This window comes from Somniosus microcephalus, chromosome 17 (genome assembly GCF_052327205.1).
Source record: "Somniosus microcephalus isolate GS21.2 chromosome 17, FLI_Smic_1.0, whole genome shotgun sequence".
Classification (NCBI taxonomy): Eukaryota; Metazoa; Chordata; class Chondrichthyes; order Squaliformes; family Somniosidae; genus Somniosus; species Somniosus microcephalus.
In genome coordinates this window covers 34,673,635-34,690,833 of record NC_141003.1, presented here as the reverse complement: position 1 = coordinate 34,690,833, position 17,199 = coordinate 34,673,635, and the positions used below count along the sequence as shown (strand labels likewise).

Below are 17,199 nucleotides of genomic sequence, written 5' to 3'. Positions count from 1 at the left end.
AAAGGTTTGTTAAATTCATAGCTAGAGAGACTCACCAGGAACACCGATCGCAGCGAGGAGGGGATAGTAAATCTTTTCTACAGAATAAACTGCATATAGTATCTTTTGTTCTGTTTGACATATTTCCATTAGTTCTATGTCATTGAGAACCAGTGATCCCAGTTTGTGCAGGAGTCAATGCTTCAACTGACACTGAGATAAGACAGGGAAGCATACCCTTATTTATAGCAGAGAGCAATCATCCAGTGAGACAGTTCAGATTAGTGGAGATTGACATTAATCACAGTCAGTGAACAAATAAGTTCAGTTAAACACTTTGGCCTAGAAATTGAGTTTTGGCTTAGCCAGGGCTTTAGCGCCGGAAGTTAGTGCCGGCGCTAAGTCCCCCTGCGCGCGCCAAAAATTCAGTAGCACCGCGCCCAAACGGCTGCCGGCGCTACTGAAGGGTCTTTGCGGCGGTAAATCGGCGCTAACTGCCGTTTCGCGCCGCAATTCCGGCGCTGCGGCACCCGATGCGGTGCGGCAGGCTCGGGAAGTGCAGGCCTCCTCCTTCCCTTAAGGAGGAGCTGCCTGCACCCGATCGCGGCCCGCGAAAATCTTTTAAAAAATGAGCCCGGCACCTCGGACAAGTGCCGGGCTTGCTTCTGTTCCGGGGGGGGGGGGGGGGGGAAGTCCGGGGAGGGAGCTGCGGCCAGGCGGCCGGCGGGAAAGCGGCCGGCCGCCGCGGGGCCTTTAATGCGCCGGCGCAAAGACTCGTAAGACTCTGTTGCCAGAGTCTTAGTTGCGGCTGTCACGGGCGAGGCGGCCGCAACTGAATTTCGGCGCTGGGGCCCGTCGGCATGGCAACCGGGACGCTGCGCACACCGATGACGTCATCGGTGCCGGCGCAGCGCTACCGGTCTACCGCGGCGTAAGGGCCCCAGGCAATTTCGGCGCCGGCGCCAAATGCAGCGCTAGGCCCTCTAGCGCCGCAAAATCGGCGCTAAGGGCACTCAATTTCTAGGCCTTTTTCTTTTATTCGTTCACGGGATGTGGGCGTCGCTGGCAAGGGCAGCATTTATTGCCATCCCTAATTGCCCTTGAGAAGGTGGTGGTGAGCTGTCTTCTTTAACCACCGCAATCCGTGTGGTAAAGGTATCTACTCCCTGTTAGGGAGGGAATTCCAAGATTTTGACCCAACGATGATGAAGGAATGGCGATATATTTCCAAGTCAGGATTGTGTGTGACTTGGCGGGGAACTTGCAACTTTTAGCCCAATAATCTTATATAATGAAACCTATTTAACCAAAGAATGCAAAGAGAGAAAGTGAAACTCCCCAAAGCTCAGAATATTGTTTGAACAACTATGGAGAAGAACAGAAAATATGAGACCTGCCGTCTGAAAGTGCTGATACGAAGTGAGAGCAGCTTCATTCACAGATTACCGATTATTTCTGTGGTCCCATGTAACGCTATAATTTCACAGAATTTATATCCACTCCTTCATTTCACTAATTAAGTCACTGACATACAAATTGCAGCTAAACGCCATTAAGCTTTAAACTACAAAACCAACATTTAATCCCATAACAGGGAGGTTCCCAAACTGTGGGGGACGAGGCGAGGTGATCAGACTCTGCAGTGAGAAGCAGGCACACCCATCTCCCAGATCTCTGTAACTGAATACCTGTTTTCTTAAAAGCATTATTAAAGCACACTTTACATGCAGCACTTCCATATTTTAAGTATTATATAGTATTATAATTTAGATGGGGGTCCGTGATTACTAATCCATTTGAGAAGGGGTCCTTCAACCAAAAAAGTTTGAGAACCACTGTTTTAGATGCCCTGAAATTTTTCAAAATGGCAACACGCATAAAGGGGGATAAAATATTCCTTTTATGTCCAAAGTTACAAGGAGGGAGCTCTCATCTGGAATCCCTTCCAATGCCATCAATACATGGCTAGAGAATGTGATCAAACTTTTTACCACAAATTATGGATTTAGTAAATCTTTTATATCTATCGCTAATTCTTAGCAATATAATAATTCAGAGTTCCTGCAAACCTAGATGTGACTTTTTGCTAAAGGAGACATATTCTCCTTATTAAAAATAACAAAATCTATCTATAGATAGATATCTATCGATCAAACTCTTAACGTGTTTAAAGTAAATAGGTTAATCACTATACTAAACTTGCACACAAAGGGATTTGTACAAATGTTCTAACCAGTGCGCTGCCAGAGGAAATTAATCCCTTTGAGGTTTTATATCCTTGGACAAATAAGGAACTCCCCAGATGGCCAGTGTGTAAGTGCACCTACCTAGTGTGGTGGTAAACCATACAGAGCAAAAGGTTTCCAGTTCATTTGCCTGATCTATCCTGAGTTAGCAAATCTTGAGGCTGTGCATTCTACAAATAACTTTTGTGTCCCTGGACTATTGGGGGGGTGGTGGGGGGGAATCAGTCGCGGCTAATTATTCCGTGACCTATGCTACAAGTTCTGTATCTGTAGACTCCAGTTGAGTGAAGGGACAGGTTCAGCTGCAACACACAGAAAGACTAGCCAGCACTCAGTAGTGTCAGCCATGGCTCACAGGGCACCATTTTCACCCGAGTCAGAAGATTGTGGGTTCAAGTCCCACTCCAGAGACTTGAGCACAAAAATCAATGCTGACACTCCAGTGCAGTATGAGGGAGTGCTGCACTAGTCTTTCAGATGAGATGTTAAACCAGGGCCCTGTTTGCCCTCTCAGGTGGATGCAAAACATCCCATGGCACAATTTCGAAGAAGAGCAGGGGAGTAATCCCTGGTGTCCTGGCCAATATTTATCCCACAATCAACATGACTAAAAAACATTATCTGGTCATTATCTTATTGCTGTTTGTGGGAGCTTGCTGTGTGCAAACTGACTGCCGCGTTTCCTACATTACAACAGTGACTACACTTCAAAAGTACTTTATTTGCTGTTAAACACTTTGGGATGACGTGAGGTTATGAAAGTTGCTATATAAATGCAATTCTTTCATTTATGTGACTGTCTGGGCTCACACAAAAAATGGCCTCTTGAGGAAGGTGTTGCAAGGCTCCTTCATGGCACTGAATGAGCCATTACTTACAGGAGCACATGAAAGAAAATTTAGAGAATAGAGCAACGACCTATGGGATATAGAGGTGGTCATTTTGCAATCCAGTATTTCCAGTGGGAAGCAACACTCACTTGGAGCTCAGGGCAAAGGTGTAGTGAGAACATTGTCACCGTGACTCTCCAAATCATGCTTCTTGCAAATGCAGCTTTCTGCTGGGAGTGCAGAATTACCCCGATTTGCATCTCAGATATGGGCTGAATACATCACAAGTGAATTATGGATGGTTCAACAATTAGAATATGAATTGTACGACAGTGACACACTGTATTTCTTTGTGATATGAATTGTACGACAGTGAATTTAAATAAAGGCAACTACGATGGTATGAGGCACAAGTTGGGTAGGATGGATTGGGGAATGTTACTTAAAGGGTTGACAGTGGATAGGCAATGGCAAACATTTAAAGATGGCATGGATAAACTACAGAATTTGTTCATCCCTGTTTGGCATAAAAATAAAACAAAAAAGTTGACTCAACCGTGGCTAACAAGGGAAATTAGGGATAGCATAAGATGCAAGGAGAGGACATATAATTTGGCCAGAAAGAGCAGCAAACCTGAGGATTGGGAGCAGTTTAGGATTCAGCAAAGGAGGACAAAGGGATTAATTAAGAGGGTGAAAATAGATTATGAGAGTAAGCTTGCAGGGAACATAAAAACTGACTGTAAAAGCTTCTATAGATATGTGAAGAGAAAAAGATTGGTGAAGTCAAGCGTAGGTCCCTTGCAGTCAGAATCAGGGGAATTTATAATGGGGAATAAAGAAATGGCAGACCAATTAAATACATACTTTGGTTCCGTCTTCACAAAGGAGGACACAAATAACCTCCCAGAGATGTCGGGGAACATAGGTTCTAATGAGAGGGAGGAATTGAATGAAATCAGTATTTTTTGGGAAATGGTGTTAGGGAAATTGACGGGATTGGAGGCCGATAAATCCCCAGGGCCTGATAATGTACATCCTAGGGTACTTAAGGAAGTGGCCCTAGAAATAGTAGATGCATTGCTGGTCATCTTCCAAAATTCTATAGACTCTGAAACAGTTCCCATGGATTGTAGGATAGCTAATGTAACCCCACTATTTAAAAAGGGTGGTAGAGAGAAAACAGGGAATTATAGATCAGTAAGCCTGACATCGGTAGTGGGGAAAATGCTAGAGTCCATTATAAAAGATGTAATAGCAGAGCACTTGGAAAAAAGTGACAGGATCGGACAAAATCAACATGGATTTACAAAAGGTAAATCATGCTTGACTAATCTACTGGAATTTTTTGAGGATGTAACTGGTAGAATAGATAAGGGAGAACCAGTGGTTGTGGTGTATTTGGACTTTCAGAAGGCTTTCGATAAGGTCCCGCATAAGAGATTAGCGTGTAAAGTTAAAGCACATGGGATTGGGGGTAAGATACTGTCTTAGATAGAGAACTGGTTGGCAGACAGGAAGCAAAGAGTTGGAATAAACGGGTCTTTTTCCGAGTGGCAGGCAGTGACTAGTGGGGTACCGCAGGGATCGGTGCTAGGACCCCAGCTGGTCACAATATATATTAATGATCGAGATGAGGGAACTAGATGTAATATCTCTAAGTTTGCAGACGACACAAAGCTGGGTGGGTGTGTGTGCTGTGAAGAGGATGCAGAGAAACTCCAGTATGATATGGACAGGTTGGGTGATTGGTCAGATGCATGGCAATTGCAGTATAATGTGGATAAATGCGAGGTTATCCACTTCGGTGGCAAAAACAGGAAGATAGATTATTATCTGAATGGCAATAGATTGGGAAAAGGGGAAGTGCAACGAGACCTGGGTGTCCTTGTGCACCAGTCGCTGAAGGTAAGCATGCAGGTTCAGCAGGCGGTTAAGAAGGCAAATGGTATGTTGGCCTTCATAGTGAGAGGATTTGAGTACAGGAGCAAAGATGTCTTGCTGCAGTTGTACAGGGCCTTGGTGAGACCACACCTTGAGTATTGTGTGCAGTTTTGGTCGCCTTATCTGAGGAAGGATGTTCTTGCCATGGAGAGTGTGCAGCGAAGATTCACCAGACTGATACCTGGGATGGCAGGAATGACGTATGAGGAGAGATTGGATCGATTAGGCTTATATTCGCTAGAGTTTAGGAGAAGGAGAGGGGATCTCATTGAAACTTATAAAATTATAACAGGACTAGACAGACTAGATGCAGGAAGGATGTTCCCAATGGCAGGGCAGTCCAGAAACAGGGGTCACAGTCTAAGGATAAGGGGTAAGCCATTTAGGACTGAGATGAGGAGGAATTTCTTCACCCAGAGAGTGGTGAACCTGTGGAATTCTCTGCCACAAAAGGCAGTTGAGGCCAATTCATTAAATATATTCAAGAAGCAGTTGGATATATTTCTTGAGGCTAAAGGGATCTAGGGATTTGGGGAGAAAGCAGGGACAGGGTACTGAATTTGGATGATCAGCCATGATCTCATTAAATGGCGGAGCAGGCTCGAGGGGCTGAATGGCCATTTCCTGCACCTATCTTCTATGTTTCTATGTGACGCACTGTATTTCTTTGTGATATGAATTGTATGACAGTGACGCACTGTATTTCTTTATGATGTGAATTGTATGACAGTGACGCACTGTATTTCTTTGTGATATGAATTGTACAACAGTGATGCACTGTATTTCTTTATGATGTGAATTGTATGACAGTGACGCACTGTATTTCTTTGTGATATGAATTGTACAACAGTGATGCACTGTATTTCTTTATGATGTGAATTGTATGACAGTGATGCACTGTATTTCTTTGTGATGTGAATTGTATGACAGTAACGCACTGTATTTCTTTATGATGTGAATTGTACGACAGTGATGCACTGTATTTCTTTATGATGTGAATTGTACGACAGTGATGCACTGTATTTCTTTATGATGTGAATTGTATGACCGTGATGCACTGTATTTCTTTATGATGCGAATTGTACGACAGTGATGCACTGTATTTCTTTATGATGTGAATTGTACGACAGTGATGCACTGTATTTCTTTATGATGTGAATTGTATGACCGTGATGCACTGTATTTCTTTATGATGTGAATTGTACGACAGTGATGCACTGTATTTCTTTATGATGTGAATTGTACGACAGTGATGCACTGTATTTCTTTATGATGTGAATTGTACGACAGTGATGCACTGTATTTCTTTATGATGTGAATTGTACGACAGTGATGCACTGTATTTCTTTATGATGTGAATTGTACGACAGTGATGCACTGTATTTCTTTATGATGTGAATTGTATGACCGTGATGCACTGTATTTCTTTGTGATATGAATTGTACGACAGTGATGCACTGTATTTCTTTATGATGTGAATTGTACGACAGTGATGCACTGTATTTCTTTATGATGTGAACTGTATGACAGTGATGCACTGTATTTCTTTGTGATTTGATTCCATTGCAGCTGGGGGCAATGCAAGTCCACTGTTCTGTCATAAAGGTTTGAAACCTTTACACTCTGAACGTTACCTTCAAAAGATTTTCAAATACAAACTAGGTAGCTAATTAGATTGTGGTATGACAGTAGATGAGGCACCTTGCCTGCTGCCAGCATGAATGACACAATCATGGGTTATTGCCCGTGGAAAATTTACCCCATCAAATCATCTCCAAAAAACATGAAAAATATTTAATGGAGATCCATCATGTATAATGCAATATTATTTACAAATTTGGGCTCTATCTTGTTTTCCAAATGTTAATATTTGTTACGGTGCAGTTCATTTTTAATATATATATACATATATCATATATAGAATTCCATACCAAATTTCAGCAGAAAGACAAGTACTCTTTTTCTGTCTGATTTTTAGCCAAATAAAGATAATATTTTAGGACACTGCTCGTTCCCATTGTAACTTACCTCAACCAAAATATATTCACAGTTGCCATCATAGCGGTATCTTTTTCCATCAAAGGTTACATAGTGGCCATCTCCATAAGCTAGGCAGTCCTTTGGACATGGATTCTTGGTGCACTTCCAGGATCCACTTTTGCATGTGCTGTAATATAAATAACATTTAAAGAGTACTGTGCACAGTTCTGGTCTTCATATTAGAAAAAGGATATAGGGGCACTGGGAAGGTGCAACATTTTTTCTTACAAGGATGACTGAGAGGTTATAACTAACAAGAAAGACTGGATAGGCTGGGGCTCTTTTCTCTAGAAGAGAAGGTTGAAGTGTGGCCTGACAGAGGTCTTTAAAATGATGAAGAGTAGATGTAGAGAAGATGTTTCCATTTGTGGGGAGTTCACAACCAGGGGCCATATGTATAAGAGATAGTCACTAATAAATTTGCAAATAATTCAGGAGAAACTTTGTTACCCAGAGAATGGTTAGAATGTGCAACTTTCTACCACATGGAGTAGTTGAGACAAATAGCATAGATGCCTTTAAGGGGAAGCTAGATAAGTACCTGAGGGAGAAAGGAATAGAAGTTTATGTAGATCGGTTTGGTGAAGTAGGGTGGGAGAAGACTTGTGTGGAGCATAAACACCAGCACAGAGCAGTTGGGCCGAATGGCCAGTTTCTGTGCTGTAAATTCTATGTAATTCTATGTAACAACATTATATAGTGTTATGCAAAAGTATACACATTATTTAGTTTGTTCAGTAATGTTAGTTAATTTTTACAATTATTTAATTTAATCTCACCATTTATTGCAGTCCCGTTGGATTGTACTTCCAGCAGCATGACTTTCTCCTCCAAATAAACAAGGGCACTGTTCAAGAGCGATACATCTTCCACTGTCATCTTCCACAAGATCATCAGGACAGACACAGCCAGGTACACACCGACTATTCGACTTTTATCAAAGAAAGAAATCAATTTCCTTTCAACTTGGCGTTAAATCCATTGAGAAGCAAACAATGCAGATTTACATGAAATCAAAACTTTTGGTTTTACACAATTATCCTTATTCCAAGAGGAAGTATTGTGGGATTAGTACAGGAACATATTCTGCATAATCTATTGTGAGGGTGAGTGAGGCAGATAGTGAGGTGACATTGCATTGGAATTCATGGAACAGCAAAACATAAAGAAACAATAGCTATAGTTAAAATAATTATTTTATTGTATTTAAAAACAACAAACAATTTAAAGTAATTACACATTGAAAAGTGCAAGATAGCATTGAAAATGTTGAATGCATGAATATTACTTACACATGGCATATTCTGTCCTTTGCATGTCTTTGCACAAAGATTCTCTGCATTCCTACAGTCAAAATATACTTTTCCATTCAGACATCCTAAGAAAGAAAAATTCCCAATGCTTGTTTAGAAATGAACATCCATTTTAATTCATAGTTTAATGTCTATTCATACTGATGGCACTAGAAGAAATAGAAGCAACAGCTCACCTGGACTGGTGGTTGTACGAACTGTTGAACAGTAAGGTTTCCCATTCTCACAAGTGCTGCATGAAGAAACAGGGTTATATTTTTACACATATTTAAGTATTTACTCAACACTTGTAGAATATGATAAAATGTACTTACCAGGTTTTACCATTCAGCGTAACGCTTTGTCCTTTTTTGATAACCAGCTCACCAATATAACACGGGCAGTCTGATTTATCAATACAAGCACCAGTGTTGTCCATGTACTTTCCCTCAGGACAGCCACAGCCATAAACTGGAACATCCTTAACTCCACAGGTGTAATCGTACTCTGACAGCGATCTACAGGTACGGTTACAGGCTCTCATGTCATTCTCAAAGACCTGAGTGTTGGCGCATGGTTTAGCTAGAAAGAAAAACGACACCTTCGTTAGTGACGCAAATTGTAATGAAACATATAATGCTGTCGAACCCCAATAAATATATAATCTCATTATGATGGCTCTGACTGAGAAGAGAATGGATGGACAATAGAGCTCAGCAAAATAAGCACACCAACCACACAATACCAAAATTAATCTCTATGGCACAAGCTTACGTATCTTTAAATTAGATGCCAGGAAGAATAGCTTTCTTTTCAGAGGTGCCTTATCTGCTGCCTATGTGTGGCAAGAAAATAATCTGGCAAATGTGGAGCACCCCAGCTTTAATCAGCTACAGTTTTAATCTTGGCTTGGTATTTTGTTTGGAGTCATCCATGTTACCACTATTTTCATGAGTGTGCAACTAGTGCGAGTTGTGTGCACATTTGAGTATTACATATTTCTAAAAAGGACGGTCACTTGTGATTAAAAGAGTAAGGAGTTGTGACCATATATACGTCTTCATTGACGAACAGAAGCCAACTACCTTACAGCTCCTGAAATGGTTATTCTTATGCACCTGTGAAGGATTTGAATAATTCAAAATATTTTCCTTTAAAATCTGCTTTGAGCTCTGCCTGCATTAACTAATATATGCAGATTTCTTAAAAGAAATGTAATCAATCAAATAGGAAATGAGGTATTTGCAAAAGCTCATGTTGATCCGTACAGAGTAGATTTCTCCGGGAGACTTATTTCCATATAAACGTGCTGTGAGAGAAACCTGCGGGTGTGACTTTGTTCATTTGAGATTTTGTTTTAAATTTACGCTCATTCTTGTTCAGGATCTTAGTGGTCAAATGTAAGAGACTGACCAGATCTATGATGCCTGATCCTGCAGGTATCTGGCGGCTCCCAGCACCCGCTCTCCAGAAAGAAAGAAGGAACTTGCATTTAAAAAGCACCTTTCATGAACTCCAACCATCCCATTGTGCTTTACAGCCAATGAATTACTTTTGAAGTGCAGCCAGTGTTGTAACGTAGGAAACACGGCTGTCAGTTTGTGCACAGCAATGTCCCACAAACAGCAATGAGATAAATGACCAGTTAATCTATTTTAGTGATGTTGGTTGAGGAATAAATATTGGCCAGGGCACCGGGGAGAACGCTCCTGCTTTTCTTCGAATAGTGCCACGGTGGAAAATAAGCTGGCCATGAATTTGCTCGGGGCCTGGGGCAAAGATTCAGCATAAAACAACTGTAAGAACAGTGAAGTGGGCAGGAAATCAGTTGGGAAATGGAAGTACTGGCCACTCTGCCCTGAAGAGTGGGATTTGTGTGGGGGGAGCCAGACAGTAGTTCCTTCTGCCCCATAAATGGCCTAATGTTTAAGAAGAAGTTGAGGAGGTTGGGACGGTGGGATGATGTCACTCACTGGAATTCGAGCAGTTCCCATCTCCTGAGCTTCCAGTGATTTGGATAATTGAAAGATCCAGCTCAATAGGAGGAGGGAGAGTACAAATGGGGTCTGCAGGGATGTCCAGCCCTGGGACTTGGCCCAGAACAACCCGCAAGATTCAAGGCAGCAGAAATAAAATGGCCCCTCTTACAAAGGGGACTGATTTCTATAGCTTTTTGAATTTTGAGCTAACTTCTACCCCTAGTGGCTGCAGGAGCTGCACCTTGCACACCCCCTCCCCCTCTTAGCCCAAGGTGCATCTATTCTGACTGCACGCTGTCTGATTTATTTAAATTTGGCGACCCTTTCTTAATCCCAGATCCTTCACCAGCATCGTGAGGACAGGTCGCCGGCACAGTGAGTTCATGGTACGTCAGCTCTGCTAACGCTGATTTTATTTTCCTAAAAGGTAAGCAAAATTACAACGTACTGCAAATGTCTCTTCTCCAGTTTCTCACGATGACACCATTAGCCGCACACGCATGCACATACGCTCCCAATCCGGCACACAGACAGTCCTCGATATTCTCACATGCACAGGTAGCAGCTACACACATCTAAATAAGAAGTTAATAGTTCAAGCTGTAATATTTCATAACAAGATAAAATGAAGTGTCATAGTTCATATAATATTTTAAAAATTCATGTTCACGACACATAATTGTTTAACACAAGTTCATACAATTTACAAAATTAGAGCTAGGCGTAAGAATATAAAAATAAATTAGGCCTTAATTAATTAATAAATAGGCTTTTTATAATAATTTCTCCTTCAAATGTTCAGAGATTATTCACATTTTGTTCCAGTATGCTTAAAACCTTAACCTGCCATGATTCAACTCTTTATAGTTTTTTCCTGAATAAATCTCATGGTACAACCTAGCCAACAGCCCGAGTGTTACTAATTCCATTTGAAAGGAAGCAAGTCTCGCATTTATATCGCACTATCGAGGATGCTCCAATTTATTATTTTTGAAGAGCAATGCAGCAGCTAATTTTCACAAGCCCCACAGGTAGCAGTGTGATAAATAGCCAAATAACCTGGTTTGGTGATCCATCTGAACAGCAGGCAGGGCCTCGGTTTAATGGCTCACCTGAAAGATGGCACATTCAACAATGCAGCTCCCTCTCAACACTGCACCAAAGTGTCAGCCTCAATTATGTGCTTAGGTCATGGAGGGGGGCTTGAACCCCCAACTATCTGACTCAGAGGCGAGAGTACTACCACTGAGCCAAGGCTAACCGTGGTATAGATTTAAAGTAATTGGTAGAAGGATTAGAGGGGAGTTGAGGAGAACTTTTTTCACTCAGAGGGTGGTGGGGGTCTGGAACTCACTGCCTGAAAGGCTGGTAGAAGCAGAAACTCTCATCGCATTTAAAAAGTACTTGGCTATGCACTTGAAGTGCCGTAACCTACAGGGCTATGGACCAAGAGCTGGAAAGTGGGATTAGGCTGGATAGTTCTTTTTCAGCCAGGACAGGCTCAGTGGGCCTTAAATTTCTATGATTCTGTGATTCTATGAACAACAGCTTGCATTTCTATAGTGCCTTCAACATAGAAAAATGTCCAAAAACATTTCACAGAGGCGTAATTAAACAAGAGTAGACAACAAGACAAAGAAATAGATATTAGGATGGAGTGTCCAAAAGATAGGTTTTAAGGAGTGCCTTAAAGGAGGAGAGGGAAGTGGAGAGGCAAAGGGGTGTAGGGAGGGAATTCCAGGGCCAAACAGCTTAAGGCACAACCGCCAATGGTGGTGCGAAGGGAGACATGTGCCCAGGGCCAGAAGAACAGGGAAGGGGGATTTTAGGGCTGCAAGAGGATACAGAAATAGCAATGATAGGGAAGGGCGAGGCCTTAAAGGAGTTAAGAGATTGAGAATTTCACGTGAGGCATTGAATGATCAGGAGCCAATGTAGGCCAGCAAGGAGGGGGATGAGGAGTGAGTGGGATTGTGTACAGGACAGGATACGTGCAGCAGAGTTTTAGATAAGCTGAAGTTCAAGGAGGGTGGAGGATGGGCGACCGACCAGGAGAGCATTGGAATAGTCGAGTCTAAAGGTGACAAAGGCATTAAGGAAGGTTTCAGCGACAGATGGACATAGACAGATGACATTACGGAGAGGGAAGTAAGCGGTCTTTGTGATGGAGAGGATATGGGGTTGGATGCTCTGCGTGGGATCGAATGGGATGCCGAGATTATGAAGTGTGGTTCAGCCTCAGACAGTGGCCAGGGAGGGTAATGGATTTGGCGCCGAGGGTGCAGAGTTCATGGTGAAGGCCAAAGCTGATGGCTTCAGCTAGTGTCTTCATTTTCATTGATTTTAATGGAATAAAAATCAGACGGGTTCTATTCAAAGGGCAGGTGACCTGCTCAGTCAGATTACCACCCAAGGCAGTGGAGATAAAAATCTATCCCATTACTATTTTTTACTTGCCAATTTTCTCCTCACCTCCCTTCTTCTGAAGGTGCCAAACATTCTCTAGTATCTGCTCCAAGAGATTATCAATCATGCGCAAGTCTTGACAGTGAGATAAGCTATTAAATCACAGGTGAACATGGTTCAGCCTTCATCTAATGTCCACAGGCACATTCACAGCAAGATTATTGGACAGTAACTAGGAGCAGGAGACCTGGCTAAATTTCTACCCGCAGTGTCACCCTGTCTGAGATCAGGTAACTCCATACACAATGTGCACTGAACCTGGGACCTTTTTGTTCGATATGGCTCAGTTACTCAATGGATAAACTCAACGAGCCATGGGGGAAGCACATACGATTCTCATTCGATAACTTTTACTTTTTGTTGAAAATGAAACATTTTCATTTGTAAACTTTGACTCAGAATGATTACTTACTTTATAATGTTGCATGTAATCGACTGTAGAATGACACACAGAAAAAGCACCCGTAGGATCTTTTAAGTAGTAACAATAATCCTTTGCATATTTTTCTGAAATAAGAGTTAAAAAATATTATCTTTATTGTGAGAAAATAAACTACCTGATTTAAAGATATTTCTAAAAAGCGCTCCCATTTTTTCTATGCACAGCCTAGAATTTGCTGCTTGCAATACTAGTGGAATTAACCTCTGGCATTCCTCTGTCAGATATTGTATCTGAAGCATTAACTCATGACAAAGAATTGAGTTACGCATTTGTAGGCTAATAGCGACAAGAGTCATTTTTAGGCAATGAATAAATAATTGGGTCTCGACAAACTATGGGCCCACTTCGCCTGTGGAAGTGTGGTGGAGCAGGCAACTGTGACTCCCGGAGTGTCCAGAGTCAGGGAGAGGTCAACTCATTGAAACAGAAGTGGTGTGTGCCGACATCATTATGGCTGCTCGTTGGCAGCCAACCACAGGATTGGGGTCAGTAAAAGCAAAGCCAGAAAACCCCTCGCCAATGTGCTGGTGCCATGGTGCCCAATTACAGCTGGAAGTTCCTATAGGCTTGAACCCCGTGCAAGCTAGTCATCCTCCACTGAGCAGACCTGTGTGTCAGATCCAACCCAGTGTCCAGGTCACTCAATGTTAGAGGCTGGGGCTGAAGAAATACCCAGCAAGGGAACTCCTTCCCCTTGGCCCTGCAACCTGCTGGAAACCCGTGGCCTGGGCTGGGAACTGGTGTATCTGGGTCTCGTCCAATTTTCTGCTCCCCTCTCTGCACTCCTAGCGGACCTACACTGCGAAGTGTGCTGCTGGGCCTGCTGAAATTCAGGGCCTTTACAGAAACCATGGCAGTGTAGCAAAAAGAAATACGTGCATATTAATAAACATAAAACAGGATTCATTGCCTACTAGGATGCTGGAAGAAATCTTTCCCAAAAATATTTTGAGTAATTCAATTAGTTCATCGCCAAACAGTGGCAGGCAATTGTTTACATCGGGAAATTCTGCACCACACCTGGATGACCGTGTTCAGTTCTGGGCACCACACCTCAGGAAGGATATATTGGCCTTGGAGGAGTGCAGTGTAGATTTACCAGAATGATACCTGGACCCCAAAGGTTAAATTACGAGAAGAGATTACATAAACTAGGGTTGTATTCCCTGGAATTTAGAAGATTAAGGGGTGGTTTAATTGAAGTTTTGAAGATATTAATGGGAACTGATAGTTCCCACGAAAACCTATAAGAATCTATTTCTGCTGGTTGGGAAGTCTGGGACTAGAGGGCATAGTCTAAAAAGTAAAGCCAAGCCTTTCAGGAGTGAAGTTAGGAAACACTTCTACACACAAAGGATGGTAAAAGTTTGGAATTTTCTTCCACAAATGGCAGTTGATGCAGGGTCAATTGTTAATTTTAAATCTGAGATTCATAGATTTTTGTTAATCAAAGGTATTAAGGGATATGGGGCAAAGGCGGGTATATGGAGTTAGGTCGCAGATCAGTCATGATCTCATTGAATGGCAGGACAGGCTCGAGGGGGCTAAATGGCCTACTGCTGTTCCCATGTTCCTATTTAATATAAATGCTTATATAAGGAATTTAATCGTTAAATATTGGCAAAATGCCATGATAACAGGTGCTCAGTATTTTAAACTTCGCAAAGTCTAACAAGAGTAAAATCAGAAAGCGGAATGAAACAACGCAAGGTGAAGTTTATGGATGTGAAGTGTGCACACACACAACAATAAGAGAAAGTTGACTGGGAAAAAGGTAAATAAACTATTGGCAATTCCTTTCTATTCAAGTGTACCAGCTAACAGATCAACTTAGGACTGGCAGTAGTGGCATCTCTGATGTGTATAAGGAAAATCTTCCCACTTTCTATCCAAGAACTGGTTGGATACAGGGGATTAATCCAGTGATGAATGTCATTGTATTAGTAATATCCCAATCTCAGTATGAGGAGCAGTAATTTACTTTAATTGCCAGGAAAAGCCGAAGTTTATTTAATTTTGAATCTATCAGAACTCACTTAATTATTTTGAGATTTACAGCTGAGGATTGTGTGGGCATTTAGACTAAGCCATTTGTTCTGAGTAGTATCAAATATTGGGGTATAGTTTCTGCTGTATTAATTGGTGCCAAAATGCAATGAAATTGCGCTGGTTAGGTCACAGTTCAAGTCTCTGCTAAAATCAATTGCATAATCACAAATGTAAAATCTTCCATGAACCAGCGCAACCGGTCAGCGTAATAGAACATAATCCTTTTTTTTCTCTGCATTAAAAGGTATTCATTGATGTATTTAAGAGTGGTGACATGGTGCACTTTTATTAATACAGCTGAAAATAGGTTTATCACAAAAAAATAAACATTTTTAATAAGCAATGTTCCCTGTAAGCTGCGATTTGTTCTGCACGACCTGTTTTTTTAAATTCATGGTCCTTTTAAATTTCCCCGCATGCGTGGTATTTGCAATGTAAAAGCTGGTGAGAGGCCTGCGCGGGACCTTTGAGATTACTGTGCGGCCGGGCACCTCAGGGAGAACATTGGTGTCTAGTCCTCCACCTGTGAGTAACCTCATTTTAAATCACTGAAAGTGACTTGAAAAACCAATACTGAACCATGATTTTTAAACCAGCGTTAAAGATCGCGGAAGCTCGATTTACGCTTGACGAAACTTACACTTGGGTTTCCACGATCTTTTGCGCTGGTTTGGCCGGTTTCACCCGGATTGCACTGCTAAAACTAATGGAAACTACAGTGTTAATGTTTTCTGAGCCAGGCTCCATATAAATTAATTGTAATGGTCTTATAAAAGGGAACACAAAACAGCTGAAACGATATTGTAATCCGAAGAGTATTAGAATCGAAGATTACCATTTTCTGAACTGACACAAGGAGAAGGTATTGTTGTATCGGGGCAGCTGTCCTCAATCTTCCAGGAATTAACGAAAGTAATGGGTGTACTCTCCACGATGTCCTGTGCAGATAGAAAGTCATCCTCTGCATCATTATTGAAGGTGCCGCATAAACCTGAGGGAAAAGAACAATACAGGTCAATACAAGACAGCAGTTACCGCAGGTGTTACCCTTGCTGGTTTGTGGAGTTATTCAGTTCACGATCTAGTACAGAGTTAACATTGCCCATGTCATTTCAAGTAAAGTTAGGCTGATTTATGTAATTTTATTCACAGTGATCTCCTTTGCAATTATATACATGTAAGTTTTAACATGGCTTACATATTTGTATCAATTTGAATTTAAAAAATGCTGGCAACAAATTGTTCTCACAATAATTGAAGTAAAAACAATTTGGCTGCGATTTTGCCGACCGAGGCGGTTCCGGGGCGGCCGAGGTCGGTGTCGCGGTCCCAGCCCGCTGCCTGCTCCAGCCCGCACTCTCCAAGTGATTTTACGTTGAGTGGGCTTGTTAAGCCCACCCTGCGAGGTTCCCGGCCAATTACTAGGAAGCGGGTCTGATGATGTCATTTGATGATGCATCATCAGCCGGTTTCCTTAAAGGGACCATGTCCAAATTTACTTTGACAGTTCTGCTGTCAGTGTTCTACAGCATTGAGGTGTTGCAAACACTGACAAGCACTGCACAAAGATGCACGGCTGCACCCAGGCTCTCCCATGACTCCCTCCATATATTTATACATGGGAGGTTCTCTTCCCTTCCCATGGGCGGAATAAATCCTGGTATAACCACTAAGACGGAACCCAATGGGGCCAATGTATTTACTTATATATGGCACATGCCCTGTAGCATTTCTCATGGTGACCCAGAGTTTACACTGCTGCGAGGGCAGGGAAGGGGTGGGCGCATCTTCACTGAAAGAATTTGAGAAGAAGCTTGTAAGGGATTTCCCCCAGGGACAGTGATATGAGTGTGTTTCCATTGGTTCTCAGAACATAAATGGGCCCCTGAAATTCAGTGGGCTATTCCTGGTTATGCCAGGTCTCTGCAGGTT

General features: G+C 42.1%; 1 protein-coding gene across 1 annotated transcript in view; it reads right to left on the bottom strand.

The window, feature by feature from the left end:
• Positions 1-17,199, bottom strand: part of LOC147105630 (mucin-5AC-like) — a 144,492-nt gene that overhangs the window by 101,301 nt on the left and 25,992 nt on the right. The window contains exons 14-21 of the mRNA XM_086010930.1: positions 16,103-16,258; positions 13,189-13,283; positions 10,759-10,885; positions 8,667-8,913; positions 8,529-8,584; positions 8,332-8,417; positions 7,819-7,970; positions 7,028-7,166 (exon numbers count right to left, since the gene is read on the bottom strand). Of these exons, the coding sequence (XP_085867056.1) occupies positions 7,028-7,166; positions 7,819-7,970; positions 8,332-8,417; positions 8,529-8,584; positions 8,667-8,913; positions 10,759-10,885; positions 13,189-13,283; positions 16,103-16,258 (1,058 nt within the window). The remainder of the gene's footprint in view (positions 1-7,027; positions 7,167-7,818; positions 7,971-8,331; positions 8,418-8,528; positions 8,585-8,666; positions 8,914-10,758; positions 10,886-13,188; positions 13,284-16,102; positions 16,259-17,199) is intronic.